Source organism: Pituophis catenifer, unplaced genomic scaffold (genome assembly GCF_029215685.1).
Source record: "Pituophis catenifer annectens isolate HBS135680 unplaced genomic scaffold, rPitCat1.0.hap2 SCAF_17, whole genome shotgun sequence".
Lineage (NCBI taxonomy): Eukaryota > Metazoa > Chordata > Lepidosauria > Squamata > Colubridae > Pituophis > Pituophis catenifer.
In genome coordinates this window covers 3,659,495-3,682,125 of record NW_027256897.1, presented here as the reverse complement: position 1 = coordinate 3,682,125, position 22,631 = coordinate 3,659,495, and the positions used below count along the sequence as shown (strand labels likewise).

The following is a 22,631-nucleotide window of genomic DNA, read 5'->3' as shown; positions in this document are numbered from 1 at the left end:
ATTGAGTTACTCCAGAGGATGAGGTGGGGGAAAATATGGCTTTTTGTAGCAATCTGAGCTTCCTCCCCACATGCTCCCTTGCCCGAGGTTCACCACTGGGGCATCCACATGGGTTATTGAACTGAATAACGGAGTTGGAAAGGGACCTTGGAGGTCCTCTAGCCTAACCCCCTGCTCAAGGAGGAGACGGCACGCAGAACCCTCTCTGCTGGCACGCGCGCCGTCGCCCCAGGTCAGATCTCCGTGGAGTTTCTTTCGTGAGCTTCTGTTTCCCGGCAAACAACGAAACAGAAGCTCACAAAAGAAAAAGATCTTAGCATTTGCCGCGCTGCCGGTGTTGGGATTCCCCTGCCTCCCACCGGCCAGCTGGTCTTCAGGTCTCTGCTGCGCATGTGCCATTCACGCACACGTGCACCTTTCAGTCTGGGCATGTGCGCGGGGGGCGCAGTTTGGGCACAGGTTCGCCATCACTGCCCTAGACCGACTTCAGACAAATGGCCGGCCAACCTCTTCTTGAAACTGCCACGCAAAGGAGGCAGGTTTAAAGTAGTCCGAAGAGACCACTTTGAAAACTGGGTCCCGTCCCCCGCCCCCAGAAACAACCTGCGGGGGACCCGCCCAAAGGAAAGATTTCAACTTGGTCCTCCGAGACGTCAAACCCCACCCCGTTACCTGCTGAGGCTCAGTGGACAAGCTTGAGGACTGGGGGTTGAGGATGTGAGGTAGCTGCCCTGGTATCTGGGAGAGGACTAGCTGAGAAGCAGAGTAAGGGGTAGACGTCGCGGCTACTGCAGTTAAAAGAGCAGAAAAGACAAGATGGGATGTTAGGTTAATCCAGCTCCCCCCATCGACTTTGCTGGTCAGAAGCCCCCAGGGAGAGTTGCAAATTAGGGTCATGTGACCGCAGGGACGCTGCAACACCTAAGGGCAAGGACTGGTTGCAAATCATTTTTTTCAGCATCACTGAGAGAGTAGTTGGCCTGTTGTGACCCCAACTCTGTCCTAACAGAGGAAGAGGACTCAGGAGGTGATGGGGAGGAACTGACAAGGCCTCCCTCTCCAGGACCCTCCTCTCTGGCAATGCCTCAGGTTCCATCCGAAGGCCAAGAGGAACAGCCTGGGATATGCCAGGAGGAAGGCATTTTGGAGCACCCATTGATAGGGAGCGAGGAGGATGAATCCTGGCTTGATCCCAGGCAGCGTCGGAGGGAGAAGCGTGCGCAGCAACGGAAGAGGCGTGGGAGGGCCAGAGATTGAGCTGAGTCACTGAGCCACACCCCACAAGGAATAAAAGTGGGTGCGATTGCTCTTCAGGCTTTGTGACGGTCAAAGTTAAAAACCTGAGAGTCACATCGCGTTACCTGAAATCTGGCTTGTGCATATTTGGATTGGATCTTGGCTAACTCTTGCTTCGTGGATTACTTTTTGCTACTGAACCGGACTGAGGATAAACTCTCTCTTGCTGACTGTGAGTGAAAACTGACTTGGCAGGCATTTCACAGTTTACTGCCAAAACTCTTATCTGATTGCTTAATAAAATCTTGGCAGGCGTGCCTGGTTGTGTGTTTGCCTGTGTGGGGAAGGGGGACAGAACATGGCCTAATGCAAGAAATATTCAACAGGAGAGATGATTTGGAGCCCAGGGTGGGGTCCTTGGTGCTCTCTGAGCTTGGTGGTTTCCCGGCAGACGTTTCATGACCCAGCTAGGGAACATCATCAGTGCTGGTGAGCGTGGGGCTTGCTCGTTTTTTAAATACAGATAAGCGGGGATTTGCACCAGAGAAACCATCAAGCAGAAGACAACACCCTGAGCAAGGAACTACGAAGAAGAAAATCACACACAGGAAGCAAACCCCACACACGCTAGCACTGATGACGTTATCTAATTGGGTTAATGAAATGTCGGCAAGAGAACCACCAAGCTGAGAGAGCACTAAGGACCCCAAGTCCTCCTCTTTTCTTCCCTTCCACTCTCTGCACCCCACTCCCTTCTAGCACTGATAATGTTACCTAGTTGGGTAATGAAACATCTCCAAGAAAACAAGTAAGCTCTGAGAGCACAAGGACGCTACACTCCTCCTCTCTCCGAACTCCATTCCCTTCTAACACTGATAATGTTACCTAGTTGGGTAATGAAACGTCTGCAACAAAACCACCAAGCTCACACAGCACCAAGGACCCCACAGTCGTCGTCCTTCTCCTCTTCCTCCTCCTCTTCTCCACCCTTCTCCTTCTCCTCCACTCCACAACCTCCATTCCACTCCTCTCCCTTCTCCCACGTTACCTAGTTGTGTAACGAAACATCTGCAAGAAAACCACCAAGCTCAGAGAGCACCAAGGACCCTGCAGCCCTCCTCCTCCTAATACATTTGGGAGGATTAAAGCTTCTTACCCAGACTACTGTGGGGTATCAGGTAAGAGCTGGCGTCGGGGTCGACGGGGCGAAGCGATAGGTGCGCGCAGGCTTGTAGGGAGGTTGGGCAGTAGCCGTCTTCATAGGATGCTTCTGCTGGATCCAGGGAGATTTTGGCACATTCAATCACCACGTCGTGCGTTTCTAGCCTCTTCCACCTATTGGGAGGCACAAGCACCTGCCGGTTTCCACACCTGCTCGAAGGCTTGCCACTTCGGATTTTGAAGGGAGAACCTTCCCATAATCCAAACGATTACGAGGGTGTTGATTCCCAACCTTCCGTTACCAGAGAGAGGAACGAACGTACCTCCGAGGGTCCAGCTCATGATCTTTGGAACCGGTCACCAGCTCCGGATGGATACGGACGTGGCCCATCATTGGCTGAAAGGAGAGCAAAGAGGTCTCATAACGGGGACAAAGGCACCATGAGACAAGGAGAAGGGCAACGTTTTGGTTTCATAGAATGTTTCGTTGAGGACTATCCAACCCAAGGAACAAGCTCCTTCCCAATATTCAAGAGGTGAGCCGATTTCCAGAGACTTGAGCCGAGCAGGACAAGCATAAGATCCAAAACCTGGCCCATTTCACTCTAGACTGGCATGGATCGATTCTGAAAGGGAGTCCTTCCCTGTTCCACTTGGGAGAGCTTTAGATCTTCTGCAGGAAACATCTCAAGTTTTTCCTTCTATTAATTTAATCCACTGGACGGGGTGGACCTCTGCTCTGCTCTCTCCTAGTCACTTTTAAGAAAGGTTCTCATCTTAAGCTAGCTAGAAGGTTTCAAGCCATCTCCAAGCTCTATGTTGTGGCCCGTCGGCAGCCGGTGAAGCTGGCAGCAGTCGGGCAGTGAGGAGGTTGGGGAGGAACATGGGGCACTCCTGGGGGCTGGGGAAAGCTCGGATGAGGACTCTGCGTCGGAGGCAGAGAGGGAGCTAGACAGCAATGAGGCAGAGGAATAGCTGGGGTCTGTTCCCAGTGTGCGTATGTGCAGAGCTGCCAGAAGACAAGAACTACTCCGAAAGCAGGGTCGACTTGGGAGTAAAGCCACAGCTTGGAGGTGATTGGCTCCTCCCATAGGAAACAAAAGAGGAGTGAACAGGAAGTGGGCTTTTGCAGGAAATAATTTGTTCGTTCTGTGACTCTGAGAGACTCTGTGCCAAGTTTGGTCTTGTAGTGTGTTTGGAAACAAGTAACATAGCTTGCCAAGCGAGAGAAGGTCTGTGTTGATAAATATTCCTTTGAAAAACTGTTTGGACAAAGCTTGCTGAATGTGAATGAAAGGAATTCTCAGTTGTGTAAATAAAAGAGGTTTTCCCGGGAACAATTCCTGCTTCCTGCTTTTTAAGGGAACCTAGGTCAGAACACTCTAAGTGATACTTCCGACAGTGAGACCATCAACCTGCATGGTCCTGCCATCTTTCGGTTACCTTGACCACCTCTTCAAAGGTCTCCAGGTTTTCCTTCATACTGTAGTGGGAGCGCAGAAAGGAGACAAAATTGCACGGGTACATTCCATAAAGGCGGTGAAAGAGGGCGTACACGCTAGCGTGGAGGTGGACCAGGTAGATCTCCGCCACGTGGCCTGGGGAGAAAGCCAACATAAAACATATCATGCCCATCACCTCCCGCACAACTCTACACACCTGGGGGTCCCCCGATTCTCTTTCGCCATCACCTTCTCCAATGCCCAATTCTGAAAACAACGTAAGACCTCCCCTTGCTCAAAAGGAAATTTGAGGGCCTCCATAAAGGTTCTTGAGGGATTCTCCTTGAACTTCTTCCTTCTTGTCTACAGCAAGGTAGAGATTATGATCACAGAGAAGTGTTGTGCCCTGCCAGCGGATCTTAAGCTTATCTTAAGAAGGCTTCAAGTCATCTCCAAGCTCTACGTTGTGGCCCCTCAGCAGCTGTAGGAGCTGGTAGCAGATTCGGACAGTGGGGAGGATGGGGAGGAACATGGGACAGTCCTGGAGTCTGGGGAAGGCTCTGATGAGGGCTCTACGTCAGAGGCAGAGAGGAGGCCAGGGCCGTCTGACAGGTATCAGCTGCCTTCGGAGTCAGACATCAGTGAGGCAGACAAACAGCTGGAGCCTGTTCCCAGTGTGCGCATGGGCAGAGTTGCCAGACGAAGGGAACAGCTAAAGAACAAGGGTCGACTCAGGAGTAAAGCCACAGGTGGACAGTGAAGGGCCCCTCCCAGAGGGAATAAAATAGGAGCGAAAGGGGAGTGGAGTTTGTAGGAGACAATTAGTTTAATTGGTTCATGACTCTCTGAGACTCCAATACCCCAAGGAAGCATTTAATAATATTCATTCGGAGATGGATGGGCGATGGGCCAGCATTCTACCTAAAACCAGAGGGACCCTCTCAATATCTCACCTGGGTTCTTCAAGTACCAAGATGAAAGGCGGCCGAAGATGCCAAAAAAGTCGTGAAGGTACTGCTTCCCAGACTGAGGGATCATGGGTAGCAACGTGATTAACACTAGCACCCCAGTTGTGAGGACCACGACGTCCGTGTCAGTCTGCCATAAAAGGGAAAAAAGGTCTGGAATTAATAGGCAGCTGACACATCAAGGATGAGCAAGGAAGGATGAGTTTGGAATAAGCGACTTTAGAAACATAATGGCACACATTTCTAATAGATGTGGTCTCCTGGCCGAAGCCTGTAACCTTGGGGAAAAGTGGAGGGAAAAAGGAGGAAAGCAGCCAGTAACCGAGTGGAGGAAGAGCATTGTTGGAAGATCTGAAGATGGAGGACAGATCCTCAAAAAAGAGCAATAGCTCTTAGACTTATATACTGCTTCATAGTGCTTTGCAGCCCTCTCTAAGCAGTTTAGAGTCAGCCTCTTGCCCCCAAAAATCTGGGTCCTCATTTTACCCACCTCGGAAGGATGGAAGGCTGAGTCAACCTTGAGCCGGTCTGGATTGAACTCCTGACAGGGGGCAGAATTAGCCTGCAATGCTGCATTCTAACCACTGCACCAGCAGGGCTGTCTAGGAAAGCTAGCTATGGTGTCCACTAAGGGTCAACATTGACTTGGTAATCAATAAATCAAGCCCCTGGTTACAAAAATGCACACATGAGATTCTTTTGGCATTGGAAAACAGCTGAATGTCAGAACTTCCCTCTATCCCTCTAAGCCAAACATACTGTATTTTTCTGAGTATAAGACGCACCTTTTTCCCCCCAAAAAAGAGGGTGAAAATCTGGGTGCGTCTTATACTCCGAATGTAGCCCTGCCCAGCTTCTCAAACGGAGGTTTCAGAGGCTGAAAAAAGCATCAGAAATGAAGCTTTTGAAAAAAAGCCCCCAAACAGAGCTTCAGAAAAGAAAAGAAGCCCCCCAAACAGAGCTTCAGAGGCTTTTTTTCTGAAGCTCTGTTTTGGAGGCTTTCAGAGGCAGGAAAAAAAGTTTTTTCTGAAACAGAGTTTCAGAGGCAGAAAAATAAGCAAGGCACAGAGCTCACAACCAAGGAACCTGTTGCTAAACTTCACCTCTGGGAACAGCTGATTGGAGGTATTCTGGGAGGCTGATCCACCTGCCAATCAGCTTTTTTCTTATTTTCCTCCCCAAAAACTAAGGTGTGTCTTATACTCCGAAAAATACGGTAATCAATGAGATTTATAACGGCATCAAGCCCTTACCTTGAGACACTTGAGGAGGGAAAGGAGAACGGGGGCTTGAGGGAGCTTATGTTTCCAGGAGGGCTGACATCTAATCACGTGGCCAAGTAGCGAAAGAGTGGCGAGACGGGTAGCGGGCTTGCTCATGTATTCGTTGATTTTATCGAGAAGGTGCTGGGGGAAAGATTTTAAAAAAGGGAAGGAATTAAAAGCATGGACCATGGACAGAAACAGGGGGGCTAGATGATGTCATGCCTCCTGAACGGGGAAATGATCTGGGGCCGTTGTGGATGTGAACTGAACCCAAAACGGCTTATTCCTTGCCAACTATGGCTGGGAACTAGTGCTCCCATCGCCTGGATGCAAATCATTTTTCTCGTTTTACCTTGTCATGTGGCTCTTGAACAGCAGTTAGGATGTGCAAAGCTTGTTGGGAGCTGGTTTCCAAGTAGTAATCCACCAAAGAATTCACCAGCATGGGCCCACGATCTGTGTCGATCCGCCATCCGGACAGAACCACAACAACAACAAAAAAAACACAAATCAACTCGCACAAAATGACTTGGTTTTTTCAGCAGCCGCATAGGCAATCTTTTAATACTTTTATTTATTAAAAAATAAGACAGAGAGCGTGTCCAACATGACTCCCTCCGCTTATTTTCCCAACAACAAACCTGTGAGGTAGGTTGTGTTGTGCTGAGAAAAGAGCAATTGGCCCAAAGTCACCCAGCCAACTTTCATGCCTAAGGTGGGACTAGAACTCACCATCTCCTGGTGATTGGCCCAAGGTTACAGAACTAGCTTTCATGCCAAAGGCAGGACTGTAACTTTCTCCTGGTGATTGGCCTAATGTCACCCAGCTGGTTTTCATTCCTAAGGTGGGACTAGAACACACCATCTCCTGGTGATTGTCCCAAAATCACTCAGCTAGCTTTCATAGCTAAGGCGGGACTAGAACTCACATCTTCTGCTTGTGATTTAGGCCACCCAGAACAAAAGGCAAGAGAGCTCCAGCATCAAAACCCACCTGAAGCAAGGTTGTCTCTAAACACAGCCATGATATCTTCCAGGACAGGCAGGACTGGAGAATCCAACATGGGGAGAAGTTCCCCAATATTTGTTTGTTGAGACATCCTGCTTCACGCTAGGCGCTGACGTGCATGACAGTGTGTTCACACAAGGCACAGTTGCTTCCAGTTCTACATGGGTGCTCCTGTCAAACTAGGTGAAGAGAAAATATAGATTTTGGAAAAATGTCCCTTTGACTCTCCCATCACCCACTGATCCTGAATTCCAGGCAATCCGTCCGATGCAAGTAGTGCTTGACTTACAGCAGTGGTGAAATCCCATTTTTTTTATTGCTGGTTCTGTGGGCGTGGCTTGGTGGGCGTGGCAGGGGAAGGATATTGCAAAATCTCCCCTCCCTCCCCACTCCTGGGGGAAGGATATTGCAAAACCTCCATTCCCTCCCCACTCTAGGGGAAGGATACTGCAAAATCCCCATTCCCTCCCCACTCCTGGGCCAGCGAGAGGTGGCATTTTCCGGTTCTCTGAACTGCTCAAAATTTCCGCTACCGGTTCTCCAGAACCTGTCAGAACCTGCTGGATTCCACCCCTGACTTACAGTCAGAATTGAGCCCAAAATTTCTATTGTGTCGAGTTTTGCCCCATTTTACGATTTTTCTTGCCATAAAGTTTTTAAATGAATCACTGTGGTTGTTTAAGTTAGTCATAAGGTCGTGAAAACGAGTCTGGCTCCCCCATTGACTTTGCTTGTCAGGTGGTCGCAAAAGGGGACTCACATGACCCACCCCCCCTCCCGTGACACTGCAACCGTCATAAATATGAGTCAGTGGCCAAGCGTCTGAATTCTGATCAGCTGACCATGGGGATGCCACAACAGTTGTGTGAAAAACGTTTGTAAGTCACGGGGTTTTTTTTTTTTTTTTAGTGCCATGCAATTTTGAATAGTCACTAAATGAACTGTTGCAAGTTGAGGACTACCTGTACGGTCCACACCCTGCCTGCAAATCTGGACAGAAAAACCTCAGTTGATGCATAAAAATACAGAGGTTAGAAATGTACCTGCTTGGCTGCTAAGTAGTTTCTTCCTTTCCACCACTATACAATCTGGCTTTTTCATGATCACAGAACTGGAAAAGAAAAAGAAAAAGAGGAGGAAAAAAACCCAGTGAGTACATATCTCTCAAAAGAGGAAAGGCAAAAGAAACCTGTAATAATCGTTAAAACATTAGGCGTGTTTTGATTTTTAAAATATTGTTTGGAAGCCATTAAGGAATATTCAGGTCTTTGCTGGGACAATTCACCAATGTTTTCCTCGGGAGAAACGCATAAAACGTGAGCTCCTACTGCTATTGCACTTCTGAATTATAGAACAAAATCCTCGTGAAATACAAATTATGCCTGTAGGCCAAATGTTTGTATAACAGAGATCAAGTACAGGTAGTCCTTGACTTACGACAGTCCAGTTAGTGACCGTTCAAAGTGAGAACGGCGCTGAAAAAAGTGATCTATGACCGTTCCCCCCCCACACACTTATGACTGTTGCTGTATCCGCGGTCAAAATTTGGCAACTGGCTCATATTTATGACGGTTGCAGTGTCCCAGGGTCATGGGGATTCCCTTTTGTGACCTTCTGACAAGCAGCACCCACAGGAAGCCAGATTCGCTTAACAACCGTGGGGCTAACTGAACAACTGCAAGGATCCACTTAACAACTGTGGCAAGGAAGGTCGCAAACAGGAGCAAAACCTCCCTGAACAACTATCTTGCTTAGCAGGGAACATTTTGGGCCCAATTGTGGTTGTAAGGATTATCTATAATCGGAAAGGCTCAATTAAAAAGGTTAGTATAACAGAACACTTTCTTTGTAACAAATTTTTGTCATGGTCCAGTGTCTTATCCCAATCAGCCAATCTATATAACCAAACAGACAACTGAAAAAGAATCATGCCGGGGGAAAAAAATCTAGCCATGTATCAATCTGTAATATTTTAAATTACAGCAAAGATCAAGCGAAGAATATGGGAAGATCGAATTTAACCGTATTCGTATGCTTGAATTTCTTCTTTAGAACAAGAAAATGAGTGCAAACAAGATATTGCGAGGACCAGCACTTTCTGTACTAGTCTTGGGAGTCACCAACTTGGCACCCAATGGGCCAATATGCCTATAACCATCTTCCTTGGCATGCTCTAGATTTTCTGCTCCACCTGACTCTTTGCCTATAACAGGCCAGAGGCTGGCACTGCCCTAAAGCAGAGTTTCCAACTTGGCAATTCTAAACTTCAACTCCCAGAATCCTCACTCAACGGCCATGCTGGCTGTGGAACTACCAAACTTGTGGGGGGGAGGGGAATGTTTGCTCTAAAAAAAACTGTTTTTAAGTTGCATCTGGGCAACTGGGGGGGTTGTCGTCACGTGATCCTCTCTTGCGACCTTCTCACAAGTCCAGTCAATGGGGAAGCCAGATTCACAGCTGCATTGATTCACTTAGCAACTGAGGCAAGAGAGGTCGTAAAACGGGGGGGGGGGGGGCAAAGCTCACTTAATAAATACCTCACTTAACAACAGAAATTTTGGGCTCAATTGTTGTAAGTCGTGGACCAGCTGTACTGTCACAAATGCTTGCTGACATCTAAGTCATTACAAGTTGCATATACTACAGATATGCACAGCTCTTAAATCTCTCCTTCTGTAGCGTTTCAAAGAGAAGCTTGGAAGCCAACATCCAACTCATAAATACGATTTATTTTGAATGAACATGTGAAAGGGGTTCCTAGCTTGATTGCTTCCTTCCCTCTGTGCAATCTTCAGCTTTTAGAAGTCAGTAAAAGTTCTGAAATTGTTTGTTTGGGAGGGAAAGGTGGTGGTTTAGCCATGCTGGTTTCTTAAAAAAAAAAAAGCATACAACAGACCTGCAGTCGGGAGAGGAACTTGTTTTGAACTCCAAATAATCGATTACACAATTTGAGTATCTATTTCCAGGTCTTGTTTGTTTTTTCTTCTCCCAATTTGCAAACACAGTTTAGAAGCAGTCACTTGCTACTCTGTTGCTAACTGCAAAGTGCATTTATAAAGGTAGCTTTAAACAAAAAAAAACAACTTAAGCAAAAGTATCTTTCTTTGTAAACTTCATACACAACAGGAAAATAGGGTTCAACAAACCACATAAGGACCCAGCAGCTGAACTCACATACACACAAAGAGAGAGAGAGAGAGAGAACAGAGCCAATTCCTGCCAACTTGATCACATGGCAAACATTCTAAAAACAGGTCAAGGCTTTTAAAATTAGTAATATTATTGCCCATCACTTAAAATGAGATTTTTTTCCGGGGCTGACCAGTAGTAGGATTTGGGTTGGATCAAGACGTAATGTAAGACATAATAAAAAAATAACATAAATTATTCCATTTCAAAAGAACAATTTTGACGGAATTAGGATTAAAAAAAAAACAAGTCAGTACTCTTCAGGACCTTAAGAATTTAGAGAGCTTTGTAAGCTCAAGGCCTTAGCCTAGATGAGTTTTCCTCTCGCATCTAAGTCAGACATGCATACAAACTGTAGATAACTAGACCATTTCACCTAGAAGCAGTAGCATGTGCTAGAGAAAGAATTCAAATGAAAATTAAAATGGCCTTTTTAAATAAAAGCCTCCATGAAGCTAGCTCTCCTGGATCCACCAACATGATTATTTTCCAAAAGAAAGAAGGTATGTGTTTTTTTTTTTTTTTAAAGGAAAAAAGGGGTTCTATATTAATAAACTGAAGTTCTATTTAGGCAAAACAATCTGTCTTGCCTTTTAAATAAGTAACAGACAAACCACACAGGGGCAGGGAGAAGTCAATAGTTGGAAAGGCCACCAAATTAAAGGAATCCTGATAGATAGCCATCCATAGCTGGTAAGAAGAAGGGTGGAAAAACCAAATTATTGGACTTTAAGTGTCTTAAATGTGGCTACTAATGCCTCTCCAGGTTTAGATCAAGAAAACATTTGAATAGCCAGTTTCCAGGGGGAGGAAATAGCATATAATCCAAGAGTGGAATTAATTTATGAAGCCTAGCTGGCCTTGTCTTGTTTTAGGGTTAAAGAGTTCCTCTTTAAGTCCTTCGTCTTTCTTCTACACACACACACCCCACTGCCAGTTACTGCAACAAAGATGGATGGAACAACAGTAGTAGGGCCGTTTGTAATTTAGCTATGGCTTTTTACACAGATCTCTTTAACTCACCTTCTGCATTCTGCAAAAAAAACCAAACAAACCATCACCCAAGTCATTTTACCTACTTTATTCTGCAATAGCTGGAGGACACCAGCGTGGGGACCCAGACAAGCCTGAAGCTCAGAGCTTCACAAAGACAAACCCACAAAGCTCCATTTTGAATGTATTGCATTAAAAAAAAATGTATTTTATATGCAATAAAAACCAATCAACACCTTTTTTACCCCTCCTTCCTGCCCAACCTTGATTGCATACCTCTCCTCCCCCTTCGAGTTAAAAGCAAAGATGTCCTAGAAATATCCTTCAAAGGGGAATTGTTCTGCCATTTATTGGGAGGGGGGGGGTTTGTCTTCCCCAGGTCCTGCATTTCTTCCAACCCCCCCTTCTTTGCCACTCCTTCCCAAACCTGACCTTTGCCCCTCCCCATTTTCACCCAGCTCATCCCAAATCATCTACTCAGGATGATTTGTCTCTTTCTCTCTTTTTTAAAAAAATAATCTGGTAAAAAAAAAAACCTGCACCCATTCAGATGCCTAAAAAAGCAGGCTCCAAGAGAAATCCCTCCCCCAATTTGGACTTCAACCCCACCCAACCATGATTGCTGGTTTATGAAAAGGGGTCCAATCCTTCACCCCAACCCCACCCCCCCAGCCCCTTGGATTACATACATTATCCAGCCCCTTTCATTAACTCTGCACATAATTCTATGAATGTAACTAGTGATCCTATGTATTTATAAGGTATATAATATAAATGTATATAAATGTGTATGTGTGTATGTATGTATGTATGTGTGTGTGTGTGTGTGTGTATACATATATATTCTCTTTTCGTAGGTCATGTGTATTTTTCTCTCAGCCAGGTTTTTCCTACGTAAATCAAGATCTTTATACAGTCATAGTTCAGTGAATATATATACACACATATATGAGATATGCATGCATTTATATTATATATATATATATATATATATATATAGGCAAAATATTATATATACACATATATATATATATAGAGAGAGAGAGAGAGAGAGAGAGAGGGAGAGAGAATCAAATTTATATTTGCTGATAAAGAAGGGAGACTAGTATAGATCTATTTCAAGCTATTTAGCTCTCATCAGCTAGTCATACTCTTACTTAGATTGGAAGTATGCTCCCTCCCGTATTGGGGTAAACCAGGTGCTTCGACAGAAAAAACACTTTTAGATAGAGATAGATAGACAGATAGATAGATACACATGTATGTATATGTATATGTGTGTGTGTGGATATATAAATATATAAACATAAACATATACAGATAGATCTATCTATCTATAGATAGATCTCTCTATCTATTGATAGATCTTTCTATCTATTTTCTTTCTATCTATCTATCTATCTATCTATCTATCTATCTATCTATCTATCTTTTATTTGATTTATATGCCGCCCTTCTCCGGAGACTCAGGGCGGCTTACAATGCGTTAAGCAATAGCCTTCATATTTTTGTATATTTATACAAAGTCATATATACAAAGTATAGATAGATAGATAGATAGATAGATAGATAGATAGATAGATAGATAGATAAATTATAGAGAGATATAGATATAGATATAAAATAGATATATAAATAGATATATAAAATCTCCCACCCAGCCCTTCTGCATATAATTCTTTTAATGTAACCAGTGACCTTAGAGATAACACATATCATGAACGCCAGGGGTATATAAATACGTAGCATATCGCATCCTAATATATACTAACAATATATAACCGCCCCCTCCAAGCCCCTTTCCTTTAAAACTCCCATGAGGCCAAAAGAGCGACCCTGGCTTAGACCCTACCTATCGCAAATGGACGTAATTAATGTAAAACGCCCCGCATAAAATTACATTGGCGGGATTAAGGACGTTCATTATTATTTATTTTATTTTATTTTTTCCAAATTTAGCTGCACGACCTGGGCTCGCTCGTCGTTTTAATTTTAATAAGAATTATATGAGGGGGGTTAATGAGGGGGGGGGGAGGGGAAATTCATTGGACCAGCCCAATGAATCCCATAAAGCGGATATGAATTAAAAAGGGGATTAAAAAAAACCCTTGTTTCCCCCCCCCGTCAAAAAAAAAAAGAGAGACCCAGCGAGGCCTTCCCTGCAAAGGGAGCCCCTTCCCCACCACGACCCACCCTGAGGAGAAGGCCCGGCCTAGCAGCCCCCCCGCCGCCTCATAGCAGCGTCCCTCAGCCCCACAGGGACCAGCCCCCCCCCGTGCCCCCCCCCCGCAGTCGCCCCGCCCCACAGCTCCCCTGCCTCCTCTCGGGCTCTCCTCCTCGCTTTCTTCGCCGCGCGGAGGCCCTTTCCCCGGCGGCGGGGACTCACCCCCTTCCTCGTCCTTCTCCTCCGCCCCTCAGCTGTTTACCGCTCAAGCCTCTTCTAACCCACAGGGCGCCGCCATCTTGGCCCTGCCACCCTCCGGGCGCCGCGCGCGGATCCCTCCGCGCCCAGCCCCGCCCCGGAGATAAGAAGTAAAAAAAAATAGTCCCACCCCCCCCCCACACCTCGCCGCGATTCTTTTCTCCCCCCCCCCACACACACACACACGCGCGGGGGTCTCCTCACCCTTCTCCACGGTCCCGAGGAAGCGGCTTCGGAGGGGTCGCCTCCCCCCCCGCGTCACCCCGGGCTGAAGGCGCGGAAGGATCAAGCGGAGAGATGAGAGAGGGGGGAAAGAGTCTCTCGTGATGCCGAGGGGGAGGCCGAGAAGAAGTCCCGGCAGGGAGAAGGAGGAGGGGGAAGGAGGAGGAGGAGGAGGGTCACGTGACGCGGCGGAGAGGCTTGCGGGGTGGTAAACAAGGGGCGGGGCGGGGCGAGAGGATTCCGAGCCACGCCCACCTGGTTGCTGGTGGCAACCGGGCCTGCTGGAATGGTGTTTTTTTTTTCTTCTTCTTCTTAAAGCGTTCTTTGGGGAACTACAACAACCCCCATCAGCCACAGCCCCCCCCCACCCCCCCACGACCCATGGAGAAGAATGCAAGGAAAAAGGACCCATGCAACCTTGGCATGCAACTGTTCCCCTTTCTCTTCCTTTGGAGAAAGGAACCCACTTTCCACCCGCTAAAAGCATTATCCCTGGGTTCCGAGTTCAAATTCAGCACCACATCACAATTCTCCTCCTTTAAATAAACAGATCTGGGTTGCAAATCTCTGATGGCCACGAGAGGGCAGCAGTACTTCATATATATAATTTCTTTTTTCCTTTGCTGCCCCCAGAGGTCATTTGAAGCAGTGCTGGGATGTTTTGAATTCCCAGAATCCCCCCAGATGGCATGCACCCATCTCCAAAGTTGCCAGGATTGATTGATTTAAGGGTTTTTTACAATCCTCATAACGATCGTCCGGTGCTAAACTCTAAACCTGCATTATTATCAGGTTCACACAACTTGTAATGAATGTCCTGTCTAAAGAAATTACAGATAATCCTTGATTTACAACCGATTCATGACCGGTTCAAGTTAACAATGGTCCTTCCCAAAGCTGCTTACGACCCGTGTTTGAAGTCAGAACCTGTGGTTGTGTCACATTTTTGCTGCTTGTCAGTCATCTTACGGTCGTAAAGGCAAGGACTTGTTGTTAGTCGCTTTCTAAATTCCCATTGTTAACCACATGCCAGTGGCCAACTATCTGAATTACCAATGTCTCACTTAACAACAGAAATTTTGGGGTCAATTGTGGTCATAAATCAAGGTCTACCTGTACGGAGGTACAAGAGCCCCTCCTTAAGAGAAACGGGCAGTTTAGAAACACGAAAAATATAAATGAATCCTCTGAAATGTTATAGGGTATTTCAGGTACTGTGTTTTCCCAAAAATAAGACCCTGTCTTATATTTTTTTGAACCCTGAAATAAGCGCCTGGCCTTATTGCCCTGCGCTCAAAAGCCCGATTGAGCTTATTATCAGGGGACGTCTTATTTTGGGGGAAACAGGGTAGTTATTATAGGTATATTTGAAACAATATAGATATTTCAGAACTATCTGAAATGGTATAATAGGATCTCCTCCTCGAGCAGCGGGTTGGACTAGAAGATCTCTAAAGTCCCTTCCAACTCTGTTACTCTACGATGTTCTATGTTCTAAATATAAATAAATACAGTAGTTTTATTCCTTGATGCATCTTACAGCTAGATCAAAAAACAAAGGTTCGCTTTGCAGCTTTTTCCAACATTTGCAGGTTGTGGATATGATTATTTTCCTCTTTCTTTTTCTCTTTTTTTTTCCGGAAAAAAAAAAAATCGGTAATCTCAAAAGAACACTCCCCCAAAACAGCCAAGCACCGAATAATCTGCGTTAGAAGGCTTTGACAACTTACTTCTGGGTTTCTGCAATTGAGCAATGCAAAAATGTTCGAAGTCTGGCTTGTTTTGATAAGCAAATGCTCTCCGGGGTTTGACTCTCTTATTGGCTGGGGCCAGATTTTGACACGAATAATCTGATTGAAAAATCAGGGAGGGGAATGCAGGGCCCAGTGGGGAGAGGGAGAGAGAGGGAGAGGGAGAACAACCAGAGAAAGGGATCAACCCTTGGTAGATAACAGGAGGGTGGAAAACCTAGAGACACACAAGCCAGCTAAGGGAGCCCTGAACCATCACACTCCACCCTGGGAGACAACTTTCAAGGCTAAACTTCTGCAACCTCCCTCCAAGCAGGTGATTTCCCTTGTCAAAGCAGTTTTTAAAAAAATATTAAATTTTCCTGCATTTTCCTCTTCTTGCAAATGATGATCAATTAGGAATTTAAGAATGCAGGAACAATTTATGCAATTAGGCAATGGGGTTTTTATTTTTCCTGAATAGTTTAATCTCTCTCTCTCTCTCTCTCTCTCTCTCTCTCTCTCTCTCTCCCCCTCCCTCTCTCTCTCTCTCTCTCTCTCTCCCTCTCCTTTCTCTCTTTCTCTCACATTATCTGTCATCTGTCTCTCTCTCACACTTTCTCTCTCTCACATTCTTTCTCACACACACATTCTCTCTCTCTTTGTCTCCCTCCAATTTTTTTTTTAAACTTTTTAAGAAGTTCTGTGAGCATCCCTTGATGAAAATTAATTTTCATTCTTTGGTGAGTTGCTTTGGGAGCCTTTGCAAGGAAGGAGCAGAAGATGGGAAAATGCTTTGAACAAACAAATGAATATTGTGCCATTGATAACTTGGCTAACATTGGGTGATCGCTGGAAAGACGGAATTGGACGAAGGAGTCTTAAGCGTATGTAGCAAAGTAACCTGGCTTGTAAATTGGATTTTTTTTAAAAAAAAAGCCTTAAATCTGGCATCATAAGCCAGGAATTGTGAAAAATTGCAATTATGAAGAGATAGCTAGAGAGTCAAGTTTTCTATAGCATACCTGGATTTCTGCAGCTCAAAATCTGATAGCTTCACTTTAGATTATCATTATTATTATTTCTGGTTTAAATTTTTCTGAGAGGGAGAGAAATCTTTTAGGAGTTTATTTATTATGATTTACATCTATAGTTTATTTACATTTATAGTGTGTTTGTTTTTAAAAGTATGTACTACTGCCAAGAGACTTACAGTTACTTTTGCTACGCCTAACCATTGCACTGAGCCAGCTTTGCAGTTAATTTTGCTATATCCAACTGTTGCATTAATCCCAGAACCTAGGTTTAAATTTAATAAATTTTATTCTTGATTTTTTGTTTGCTTTAATGATTTAGCATAAAATATGGAACTCTGAGCCTATTTGGTTCATTAACAGGTACCCCCGAAGAAGCGAATTTAATAAGAAAATGCATATATCTACCCGTATTTCTCCTAAATATATATAACAGAAGGATTCATGAAAGCTTCTTTTTAAAGCGTGTTTGTGCAAGGCAGTTGAAATCTGATAAATGTTGCCACTTTGGGTGGGGTTACATTTAGTTTTTTGCATCTCCTTATTATTATTTCTGTATTCTTTGCATGTCAAACCAAGGTGGATGAAAAATTCTTGAAGCATTCATTAGGAATAAACTGGGTAGTGCAAAAAAAAAAAAAATTTTTGCACTACCCAGTTTATTCCTAATGAATGAATCTTAGGGCATTCTTACCGCAAGGAATCCAAAATGCAGAAGTGAAAGTCAAAACAGATTGCAAACACCAAGTCAGGCTAATAAAATATAAGAAACGAATGAATGAAGAGTGAAGAAAATGGGAGGGTTTTTAACAAGCGTCCGCTTTAAGAGATTTTAATAACATTTGGTATAAGAGTTAGGGAGTTAAGGCCACACGCTAAATAAATAAATAAATAAATAAATAGGAGATAAAGGGAAGAGCAATCACCATTCAGTGTTATGGAAACAACAAACCTCTTTACACATCATTAAAAATGAAATTTGAAGAACCAGCAACGGATTGCTTATTTGCACCAAACTGCACTCACGTGTTGTACTAAACTATACAAATGTTGGGTTTATATGCAAGAATTTGGTAATATCTTGGTGTTGTGTGAAGGCAGTTTTGCAGAAATCCAAGCTGTGGCTTTAACTGCACAGAATTCCTTACAAACTTGTCTTCCATTTCTGCAATGCAACATCTTGAATTTTCCTAAATTTTGGCTTCGGTTCCAGAAAATCTCTTGCCTTCCTATCTTAGAAAAGTTAGAGGAGTAGACTGTCTCCTTAAACCAAGAATGAGGTTGTTTGATTGAAGGCTACCATCTTAGGCTGATGTCTGCATTGCTTAACTGTTTAATTAAATCAAACATGGTTTAAACTCGTATAGCTTCACGGCGTGCACACAAAGCAAGGGAGAAGAACTAACCAAGAACTTTTATGTCTTTCCATTTAAAAATCGAAATTGTGTTTAGACCAAATGGTTCTTACTCCTAAGTAAATCTTAATAAAGAATGCAGTTTCACCAGCTGAAGTTTCATTACCAAACTAGATAACATCATCAGTGCTGGAAGGGAGTGCGGTTTGTGGAGTGGAGGAAAGTGACCGTGGGGTCCTTGGTGCTCTCTGAGCTTGGTGGTTCATTACCAAATGCACTGATTATGTTACCTAGTTTGGTAATTAAACGTCTACAAGAAGACCACCAAGCTCAGAGAGCATCACGTTTTCCTAGCTAGCTTTCTCAGTTCACTCGCTGGCAAAACTAGCTGGTATGTTTCAAGATTGGCCAATATGCAGCTTTTGCTCTAAAATTAAAAACGCATGCAAAAAAACCGACTGTGAATTTTAAAGTTTCTTGGGGTGGGGGGAAGGGGAGGAAAAGCCGAGATAAGCATATGGAGAAGGAGTGATAAAACGTCGCTGTGTCTTGAGGACATGAGGTTGGAGCTTGGCCTCCAACACTCCGGAAAAGGGACTTGGGCTGGAAGAGTTAAATATTTTTGAGGATTGGAGGCTGGAATTGGAAAACTGCAAAATAGAATATCCCGCAAAATGACGCGGTGGGTTGATTGGACCTCCGAAATACCACTTCAGACAAATGGTTATCCAGCATCTTTAAAACTTCCAGTGTTGGAGCATTCACAACTTCTGGAGGCAAGTTTTTTCCACTGATGAATTGTTGTAACTGTCAGGAAACTTCTCCTTAGTTCTAAGTTGCTTCTCTCCTTGATTAGTTTCCACCCATTGCTTCTTGTCCTGCCCTCAGGTGCTTTGGAGAACAGCTTGACTCCCTCTTCTTTGTGGCAACCCTTGAGATATTGGAACACAGTTACCATGTCTCCCCTAGTCCTTCTTTTCATCAAACTAGACATACCCAATTCCTGCAACCGTTCTTCATAGGTTTTAGCCTCCAGTCCCCTAATCATCTTTGTTGCTCTTCTCTGCACTCTTTCTAGAGTCTCCACGTCTTTTTTTCATCGTAGCGACCAAAACTGGATGCAGGATTCCAAGCGTGGCCTTACCAAGGCCTTATAAAGTGGCATTAACACTTCACGTGATCTTGATTCTATCCCTCTGTTTATATGTTTGTGTGTATCTATCTTCCGAAGAAGGGTGGGAATTCATTCAATTAATATCATTGCTTATCAGACAAGTGGGTGACCGCTTGTCGATGATAAATTTCTACTTATCAAAGTTTGGTGACAGCATATTCTTCCCACGCTGCTTCTCACTTTCAGATCTGGCTGGGATGGCATCTTTAAATCATGGTTTCTTTCACCAGGGTTTGTTCAGAGAAGAGCTACGTTCAGCTAGGTTTTCCTGTAGCCGTCCTCCTTTAACAAATCTGGGAAATATATATATATATATATATATATATATATATATATATATATATATATATATCCAAAAGCTAAAATCGAGGCTGTATTTACTTCGGCAACAGACACTAGAATTATATCTGTGTCGTTTCATGCACCGTAAGGGAAAACACAAACATTCATGCAAATAAGCAAATGCTTTTATTACTTTCCAGTTTATTACCGTTTTGCATAGATTGTGCCAAACGGTTCGGAGGAAATACAGATAGTCCTCAAATCAACCTACGGCCACAACTGAGCCAACATTTCCACTGCTAAGCAATACAGTTATTAAGGGAGTTTTGTCCCGTTTTACGACCATTCTTGCCGCCGTTATCGTTAAGCGAATCCCTGCACTTGTTAAGTTAGGGACTCGGTTGCAAAAGGGGATGCTGCAACCGTCATAAATATGAGTCAGTTTCCCCCAAGCATCTGAATTTTGATCACGTGACCGCGGGGGGGGGGAATGCTGCAACGGTCGTTAAGTGTGAAAAACGGTCATAAGTCACTCTATTCAGTGCCGTTGTAATATCGGTCGCTAAACAAATGGTTGTAAGTCGAGAACGACCTGTGAAGATATCAACGGCCCCTTCAGAAGAAGGTGCAAAGATTTTAGAGGCAGGTTGGAGAGAGAGAGAGAGAGAGAGATGGAAGACAAATTGATAAATCTCCTCCGTTCCTCCTCCTCTTTTACAGCCCACCTTTTTTGGGATCTCTGATCCCGAGGTGAACGGGAGATGCCACGTTCATTCTTAGTGAAAAACAGGAAGGTTCATTCATACCATCATCGTGCCGTCGATGACAGCATCCTGGTGCCAAGGTGGGATACGGGCACCTCAGCGTCCTTCTCCGACGGTAGGTTGGATAATTTCCCCACCCAGAAATCTGGAAAAAGTTGCCGGATGTACACAGAATAAACCTCTTCTTTTCCACCTCTTCTGCTTTTGTGCAAATTTCTTATCTTTTGGCTGGTCCTGATACCCCATTTCAACAAATGCGAAGGAAGCCCCGTCCCAAAATATTCCGTTGGGAGGACACGTTTCTTAAGCCACAATTAAACCACGGAACTCAGCTTTTGTGAGAAATGCACTTATCTCCACAATTGTTCCTTAGGGATATTTTAGTACAATTTAAGGACATTGTCTTCTACCTTTCCTTTCCTTCCCTTCTCTTTCCTCCTCCTCCTTCTCTTCCTCCTCCTCCTCTTCCTCCTCTTCTTCTCCTCCTTCTCTTCCTTCTCTTCTTCCTCCTCCTCCTTCTCTTCCTCCTCCTTCTCTTTCTCCTCCTCCTCCTCTTCTTCTCCTCCTTTTCTTTCTCCTCCTCTTCCTCTCCTCTTCTTCCTCCTCCTCCTCTTCCTCCTCTTTTCCTCCTTCTCTTCCTCCTCTTTTCCTCCTTCTCTTCCTCCTCCTCCTTCTCTTCTTGATATTACAGTTATTTCTGATGACAGCATCCCGGAAGACAGCAAGGCCTTCCAGGCAGATAGTCCACCATGCTGTTCTCCAAAAGAAGAACAGGAGCTCCAGAAGGACAAGGAAGAACATTTTCCTGTTCAGAGTATAACACTGACAGCACCAAATCCAGGTGAGCAATTCTTTGCTGGGTTTTCAGGCAGTCCCTCACACCCAATAAAGCAGTGGTGAATTTTTTTTTTTTACTACCGGTTCTGTGGGCGTGGCTTGGTGGGTGTGGCAGGGGAAGGATACTGCAAAATCTCCATTTCCACCCACTCCAGAGGAAGGATATTGCAAAACTCCCATTCCCACCCCACTCCTGTGGCCAGCCAGAGGCGGTATTTGCCGGTTCTCCGAACTACTCAAAATTTCTGCTACCGGTTCTCCAGAACCTGCTGGATTTCACCCCTGCAATAAAGGAATATTTGTGGTTGACACCCAACGAAACAACCTTCCTTGCAATGCACACCGACAATATTCCTTGTAACCCACACCAGTGAAGCAATAGGAAAAAAGGTTATCGATAGAAGAGAGTATTTGTAGCTCAGGACTGAACCGTGGGCTCTGTTTAATGACCCAACTAGGGAACATCATCAGTACTAGAAGGCAGTGGTGGGTTGTAACCGGCTTTACTACCGGTTCTCTTTGTGCATGCGCTTTCATGCGCGATCGCCTCTTCACGCGCAGAGGGTCAAAAACAGGTTAAAATCAGGAAGTAACGACATCCAGGCTGTGGGCGGAGCCTCACGCTTCCGCCGCTACCAGTTCGCCGAACCACATGCTACCGCTGCTGCTACCAGTTTTCCCGAACTGGAGCAAACAGGTAGCATTTCACCCCCTGTTAGAAACCCCTTTGATGTTCCCTGATGCTCCTTTTCTGTTGTCTCAGAGGTGCCCGTCCCGGCTTTAAAACCTCAAGAGGCGAGCGCTTCCGCGTTCTACAACCCCAGTTTTGCCTGGAACGCCTTCCGCCCTCCGTTTGGCTACAGATCAATGACTTCCACCATGCTGGAGCACTCCATTCATCTGTACGGCACCCCGATCCTTCCTGCTTCCGACCTGCCTCTCGATTACAGCATGCCGTTCTCGCCTGAATTGGAGACCTACCACTGTGTCATATGCAACAAAGTGAGTTGCTCGGAGGACTCGGAACAGAAGAGAAAAGCTGGTTCTCAACCTGAGGTGGTCACAGGGGCACCGCGAGGACTTGAAGAAACATTATGCTTTAAATCTTGAGTTAAGTCTTGGGGGGCGGGGGTGGGGGTTGTTATCATGGTCCGGGGCCACAAAAGGAATTTAAAAGGGCCCGTAATGAAGCAAAGGTTGAGAACCACTGGAATTGAATATTTTATTCGGCTAAGTGTGATTAGACACACAAGGAAGTTGTCTCCGGTGCAAAAGCTCGTAGTGTGCACAAGGAAGTTGTCTCCGGTGCAAAAGCTCTCAGTGTGCACAAGGAAGTTGTCTCTGGTGCAAAAGCTCTCAGTGTACACAAGGAGTTTGTCTCCGGTGCAAAAGCTCTCTGTGTGCACAAGATAGTTGTCTCTGGTGCAAAAGCTCTCAGTGTGCACAAGGAGTTTGTCTACGGTGCAAAAGCTCTCTGTGTGCACAAGAAAGTTGTCTCCGGTGCAAAAGCTCTCAGTGTGCACAAGGAGGTTGTCTCCGGTGCAAAAG

General features: G+C 45.0%; 2 protein-coding genes across 6 annotated transcripts in view; one reads left to right on the top strand and one right to left on the bottom strand.

Annotated features, from left to right (window-relative positions):
- Positions 1 to 13,963, bottom strand: part of TSC1 (TSC complex subunit 1) — a 32,145-nt gene extending 18,182 nt beyond the window's left edge. Inside the window, exons 1-10 of one of the 2 annotated variants that reach the window (XM_070955852.1) lie at positions 13,890 to 13,963; positions 8,125 to 8,192; positions 7,067 to 7,260; positions 6,425 to 6,528; positions 6,061 to 6,213; positions 4,793 to 4,937; positions 3,841 to 3,995; positions 2,721 to 2,794; positions 2,393 to 2,571; positions 673 to 788 (exon numbers count right to left, since the gene is read on the bottom strand). In XM_070955852.1, the coding sequence (XP_070811953.1) occupies positions 673 to 788; positions 2,393 to 2,571; positions 2,721 to 2,794; positions 3,841 to 3,995; positions 4,793 to 4,937; positions 6,061 to 6,213; positions 6,425 to 6,528; positions 7,067 to 7,172 (1,032 nt within the window). In that variant the 5' untranslated portion in view covers positions 7,173 to 7,260; positions 8,125 to 8,192; positions 13,890 to 13,963. Of the gene's footprint in view, positions 1 to 672; positions 789 to 2,392; positions 2,572 to 2,720; positions 2,795 to 3,840; positions 3,996 to 4,792; positions 4,938 to 6,060; positions 6,214 to 6,424; positions 6,529 to 7,066; positions 7,261 to 8,124; positions 8,193 to 13,649; positions 13,733 to 13,889 lie in introns of those variants that run through there. The other variant, XM_070955851.1, reaches the window with a different exon arrangement.
- A 1,874-nt stretch (positions 13,964 to 15,837) lies between these two features.
- GFI1B (growth factor independent 1B transcriptional repressor) overlaps positions 15,838 to 22,631 on the top strand; it is an 11,197-nt gene continuing 4,403 nt past the window's right edge. Inside the window, exons 1-5 of one of the 4 annotated variants that reach the window (XM_070955841.1) lie at positions 15,838 to 15,974; positions 16,336 to 16,380; positions 20,203 to 20,361; positions 20,938 to 21,087; positions 21,847 to 22,085. In XM_070955841.1, the coding sequence (XP_070811942.1) occupies positions 20,244 to 20,361; positions 20,938 to 21,087; positions 21,847 to 22,085 (507 nt within the window). In that variant the 5' untranslated portion in view covers positions 15,838 to 15,974; positions 16,336 to 16,380; positions 20,203 to 20,243. The other 3 variants (XM_070955840.1, XM_070955842.1, XM_070955843.1) reach the window with 3 other exon arrangements.